This window comes from Rana temporaria, chromosome 7, assembly GCF_905171775.1.
Source record: "Rana temporaria chromosome 7, aRanTem1.1, whole genome shotgun sequence".
NCBI lineage: Eukaryota > Metazoa > Chordata > Amphibia > Anura > Ranidae > Rana > Rana temporaria.
Window position 1 is genome coordinate 173,392,680 of NC_053495.1, and position 6,000 is coordinate 173,398,679.

The 6,000-nt window shown below is 42.9% G+C and overlaps 1 protein-coding gene across 2 annotated transcripts in view; it reads left to right on the forward strand.

Annotated features, from left to right (window-relative positions):
- TTC39A (tetratricopeptide repeat domain 39A) overlaps positions 1 to 5,291 on the forward strand; it is a 104,588-nt gene extending 99,297 nt beyond the window's left edge. For both annotated transcript variants that reach the window (XM_040360502.1, XM_040360503.1), the window contains 3 exons: positions 1,340 to 1,454; positions 2,653 to 2,769; positions 4,812 to 5,291. In XM_040360502.1, coding sequence (XP_040216436.1) covers positions 1,340 to 1,454; positions 2,653 to 2,769; positions 4,812 to 4,908 — 329 coding nt within the window. In that variant the 3' untranslated portion in view covers positions 4,909 to 5,291. The remainder of the gene's footprint in view (positions 1 to 1,339; positions 1,455 to 2,652; positions 2,770 to 4,811) is intronic.
- Positions 5,292 to 6,000: the final 709 nt, after the last annotated feature.

Sequence of the window (6,000 nt, forward strand, 5' to 3'; positions counted from 1 at the left end):
GACCCTAAAATGGGGTGATGGGTGGGACTCTGTAGCCAATAACGCAGGTGCGGCAGCACAGCTTTCTTTCTCTATATTTTGAACTCTAAACACTAGCTCTCTCCACACGAGTTGACACCTACGCAGTGCAATGTTTACACTGGAGGCTGGGGACAATGCTTGGGATGCTTGTTTCCCATAGACAGACCCCCTCAAAATGGAACAGTCCGCAGGAAATGGGGACACATGGTAACTGTACGCTGGAGAGGGTAGCAGTGTGAGCTGAGCTTCTAAGTCCCTAGAGAAGGGGGAAGAAGGGTAAGCTGAGCTGCTGGTACAATGACTTGAACAGTGTTAGTTCTTCTGCTTTAAATTTTAAGGATGAATTGGTCCACAGTGCCTGCAGCTACAAAGGTCATTGTTGACTTGTTTTAAAGCTCGTTTACTGTTTGTCATAAAAGCGTACACACTCTTAATCGCAATGTGTACACTAGTGGCTGGGGAAGCTTGTTTTGCAGAGACAGACACCTCAAAATGGGACAGTCCTCAAGAAATGGAGACCATTGGTAACCATACACTGGAGGGGGTAGTAGGGTAAAATGAGCTTCTAAAGCCCCTTACACACAATCTGACCTTTGTCCGACCAAACTTACATCGGAATTCCTACGGACTTCCATCAGAGTAAAAGAGAACATGTTTTCTATCTAAACTCCGATGGAATTCATCAGAATATCCAATGGAAAAACTCTGATGGGCATACACACGGTCAGAATTTCCGATGGAAAAAGTCAGTCTGACTTTTTCCATTAGAAATTCCGATCGTGTGTACGAGGCATAAGTCACTACTGAAGGGGGAGCAGTGGGAGCTGAGCTTTTAAGTCACTACTGAAAGGGGAGCAGGGGGAGCTGAGCTTTTAAGTCACTACTGAAAGGGGAGCAGGGGGAGCTGAGCTTTTAAGTCACTACTGAAGGGGGAGCAGGGGGAGCTGAGCTTCTAAGTCACTACTGAAGGGGAAGCAGGGGGAGCTGAGCTTCTAAGTCACTACTGAAGGGGGAGCAGGGGGAGCTGAGCTTCTAAGTCGCTACTGAAGGGGGAGCAGGGGGAGCTGAGCTGCTGTGAGAATTACTTCCTTACTAACAATGTTAGTGCTTCTGGTATGAATTTTGAGGATGAAATGGTCCACAGATCATTAAAAGCTTATTTACGGTTTGTTAAAAAAATGTAGTCCCTAGCCTAGTCACAAGTTCACTTTAAGTTGCCTAGGTAATGCAGAATAGCTGAAATAGCTCAGCTGGAGTCTGTAGATGTTAACCATCCATTGAAAATAATTAAACTGACTTATTTTGTACTCCATGTCAGCCTCTGAATTCCTGGTCGATGATCAGTGCCTGGTGAAGCTGCTGAAAGGTCTTTGCCTGAAGTATCTGGACAGGATAGATGAGGCAGAAGAGTGCTTTAAATACATTTCTGTAAAGTGAGTATGCGCTGGAGGGTTTGTGATGTATATGCTGCACATTTACATGTACAAACGTGTTTTATGTATGTATGTTTATAGGCTGCAGCCACTGATCAGTGTATTCTGACAGTGGAAAGTCCTCGCTCAGCAGGGAGTATTCCTGTATCCACCTCAATTGTGTGGATTGAGAAATCTATTTGTTTTGTTTTTTACTCAGGCCGCTGGCTGAACAGATAAAAAAAAGTAACTATCCATCTATGGCCAGCCTAAGGAAAAATATATCTGCAAACTTGCTTTATTTGCCTAACTATATTAAACATGATAATGTGATTTAAAATCCCATTTATACTTTAACATTTTCATGGCAAGAATAATATACTTTTACTTTTTTTATTTACTTTTTCCCCTCAGCATATTTCTATATAACTAATCACTACCACTACTAAAAAAAAAAAAAAAAAAGAATTTATATACCGAACCATGAAAAAAAGGAATTAAAAAAAAGTTTCGATCAAGTGCACCTGCAAAACATGTCAATGATTTGATCTTAATGGGTGATTAACTGATTAAATTAGACTTAAAAGCTGTCTATACATTGTTTAAATTTCATAAGAAACTGGCCACAATTGGCGATGTGGATGGCCCTGACATTCTTTCATTGAAATATTAAAGGTACCGGGAAGAAAAGCTTCCAGTAAGATGCAGCTGCTGTTTGGGTATTTTGGACAGTTGGCAAGGCTAGATGGAGGAATCTGTTAACCCACAGGCTGTTTATGCGTATGGCCAGCTTTACACACTAGTGTGCCCACCTCTTGATTGCTCCTTCTACTCTTCCCCATTGTATGGCACTGATGATGTCACTCCTGTACAACTGTGCTGGGGTTCCATCTTCTGTCACACAGCTTCATTGGTGGAAATGTACACTTCCCCTTGGTGTTATGCAAAAAAAATTATATTTGAAAAAAAAAAAAAAAAGAAATGTACACTACAATGTGCATGCGCTGCAGACTGTGTACATAAAAAAAAGTTTGCTAGCAGGCAGACAAGAGAACATTTTGTAAAAGACACTTTCAATGTCTTTTCTGTCAAAAGCTCCACTTGCTAGCAAGTTTAGTATAACTTTAACAAAGCTCCAGAAAATGTTTTATCCTTTTTTTTTTTTACAAGTCCATATAGCTGACTTACCATCCTGTATTTTTTTTTTATTCCTTGGCAGTGAAAAGAGGATTAAATATGATGAGTACCTGGTACCCAATGCTTTGCTGGAGCTGGCTCTGCTCTATCTGCATCTGGACAGAAGGGAGGATGCTGTCAAACTGCTGGAAAGTGCCAAGTAAGTGAGGCTGTGACAGTGCAGTGATCTATGAAATGTGACAAGCTGGCAATAGAACATAACAAAAACATGATTTCAGAATCTACCGTCCATTGTAAGAATGTTTTAGCCTTTTGTTTTTGTCATTCCTTGTCCTCATCATGTCATACCTGGGAAGTACAGATATGGTAGTTGAAATGGTTCTTGTAAACCTGGATTCATAAACTCCATATATTAGAGCAGCCATTCTCAACCAGGGTTCCGTGGACTCCTAGGGTTCCTCCAAAGGTTGATAGGGGTTCTCTGAGCTGTGGATGATTGACCTCCTATCTTAAGGTGTCTGCAAAGTTCTGTTGGTAGAGCTAGTTGCATGAAGCCAACAATCTTTTAAGTCATCCATAGGGATTCCATTTTTACCGCCACTGTACAGCCTCGTACACACGACCGGACATGTCCGCTGAAACTGGTCCGCGGACGAGTTTCAGGGGACAGATCCGATTGTGTGTACAGGCTAGCGGCCAGATTTCCAGCAGACAAATGTTTCTTACCATGCTAAGAAACATGTCCGCTGGAAAGCTGTCCGGCGGACATGTCCGCTGGTTAGTACACCTAACCAGCGGACAGATATCTCCCGCATGCGTCGAATGGATTCGACGCATGCGTGGAAGTATTTTACTTCATGGCTTGGTGACGTGGCGGCGTCAACGTCACCGCCACGTCACCGCGCTGTCTGTCTGCGGGGATTTCGGTTTGATGGTGTGTACAGCCATCAGACCGAAATCTCCGAGCGGACATGTCCGATGGTGTGTACGAGGCCTAAGGGCTGCCTTATTCCGCATGACCACAAATGTAAGGGGCTTGTTTTTTCACTGACCACCAATAAATTGGTTTTAGTAAAGGTTCCTCGATACCTGAAAATGATTGCAAGGGTTCCTCTGGGGGTAAAAAGGCTGAGAAAGACTGTATTAGATTGTAAGCACCATGAGTAATTATTTGAACTTTTAACAGTCTTATTACAGTTTTTGGTTTATATTTTGCACCTCCTTCATGTGGTTCCCTTTTGGGTATACTCTTTAACTGACCCAAGGTTTGACCCAGAGGTATCTGAATACTCAGCACATTGTCTCCTGGTCTAAGTGCTTAATGCCCGTATAGAAGGGAAATGGTAAGCCAATCTATTGCTTCATTGCTCCCAGCCTCTTCACTCTCTGGCCACACTTAGGCCCCTTTCACATGGGGCGGTGACGGTATAGCGGCACGATTTTTAGCACTGATATACCGTCGTATTTACTGCAATATTCGGCCACTAGCGGTGCGGTTTTAACCCCCGCTAGCGGCCGAAAAAGGGTTAATACCACCAGCAATGCACCTCTATAGAGGCGCATTGCCGGCGGTATTGCCGTGGTTTCCCATTGATTTCAATGGGAAGGAGCGGTATAGGCGCGGTAAACACCCCGCTCCTATACCGCTCCAAAGATGCGGCTAGCAGGACTTTTGGAGCAGTCCTGCTAGCGCACCGCTTCAGTGTGAAAGCCTTCAGGCTTTCACATTGAAACCTACAGGGAACGATTTTTTTCAGGCGGTATAGCAGCGCTATTTTTAGCGCTGAACCGCCTGAAAAACGTGTCAGTGTGAAAGGGGCCTCAGGGAGTGAGGGAGCAATGGGGATTACCTGCTGATATGATTAATAAGTGACCAGATAGAGAGCCACCCACCACCATGTTGCTTTATTGCCTCCATAGCTTCTCAAGGTTGTTTAAATATTGTTAATTTACAAGAGGATAAGTCTTCAATATGGCACATAACAACAAAGTATCATTCAATACTTAAAAAAATAAAATAAAAAAAAAAACTTTACACATCAGAACTGCTCTCCATGTGCTGAATCCATGCAGCTCTGTGTTCTGTGTCATCCAAGGCTATGTAATGCTTTAAACAGCTGGTTGGTGGGACATTCAGAGTAATTACAGGCCTGCTATGTAAAATGGCATTTATCCAGAAATCAATTCTCTCGTTAGGCTCATTTGTGCTAAACTCCTGACAATTAAACATTTCTCTTTCAGACACAACTACAAGAATTATTCTATGGAGTCTCGCACACATTTCAGGATTCAGGACGCTCTTCTACAAGCCAAGACTACCCCTCACAATGGATGCTGACAAACATCCCCCCGGGAATATCCCTTGTAGTATTTATTTAAAAGAAATGGAGGCGTAGGCGCATGTCCTGGAAACAAAAAAGGCTAATCGGAGGGTCCCAGACAAGATCATGTAATTCATTTTATGAAAGGTGATTATGGTAAAGTGTATGGCAGCCAAGCTTGTAGTGGTGGCTGCTTCAGTCTATGATTGTTCAGCAGCCATTTTTTAAGCTGGCCCAATATTTTGGAGAGCGCCTCACACCTCGGCAACATCACTCCAACCTTCTAAATGAATTTGCTCCATATTGCTTCAACACACTAAATGTCTAACACGTTCAGCACTGTAGGTGTAAAGATAACTGTAAGAGCTGCCATAGAGGCCATGCATGTAAAAAAAAAAAATACCTGAAGAAAGAACAGTCTGTGTTGCCAATAGCAAAATATTTAATTCTGCCATTTCTTCTCCCATACAACCCTAGGCCTGGACATAAAATGGTAAATCATTGGTTATTCTGAGACATAAGAACAGGTCTTCCTTTAGACAATGTTGTGTATGCATTTCAGAGTATCAATCAAAGTTATGAGAAAACCAGAATAATGAATGCACTTTGGTCAAAGCTGCATATTGTATTGCACTAAAAAGTGATTAAATTAATTGGAGAGGGAAATATTTATAGATAAACAATAGAAATGAAACTGCTCAGGTCTCAATGATTAGAGAATAGACCCAAGTGTCAGTTAGGAGATCAGCCACTAGAGGGGGCCAGACTGTCCTCTCTGAGTTGGAGGATCAGTAGAATATTGTTTAACTACTTCTGTGACATTTATAACTGTCAGGGTGTTTAAAGAAAATTCAAGAGCACCCTGTAAAACAAGCGCGTATGGTTATAGTGGGCAAAGAGTCAAACCTTTTGTTCTCTTGTAGAGTTATGGGCACTGCTGCCATCAGTGTGTCCGATAACACATCCCCCGCTGGGCGCTGTGGTTCCTCCCGCTGGCCACTACATTACTATAGAACACAGCAGTCTTTTAGCGCTAGCAGAAGGAACCACAGCGCCCAGCGGGGGACATGTTACCACATACATCTGATAGCAGCAGTACCCATAGCTCC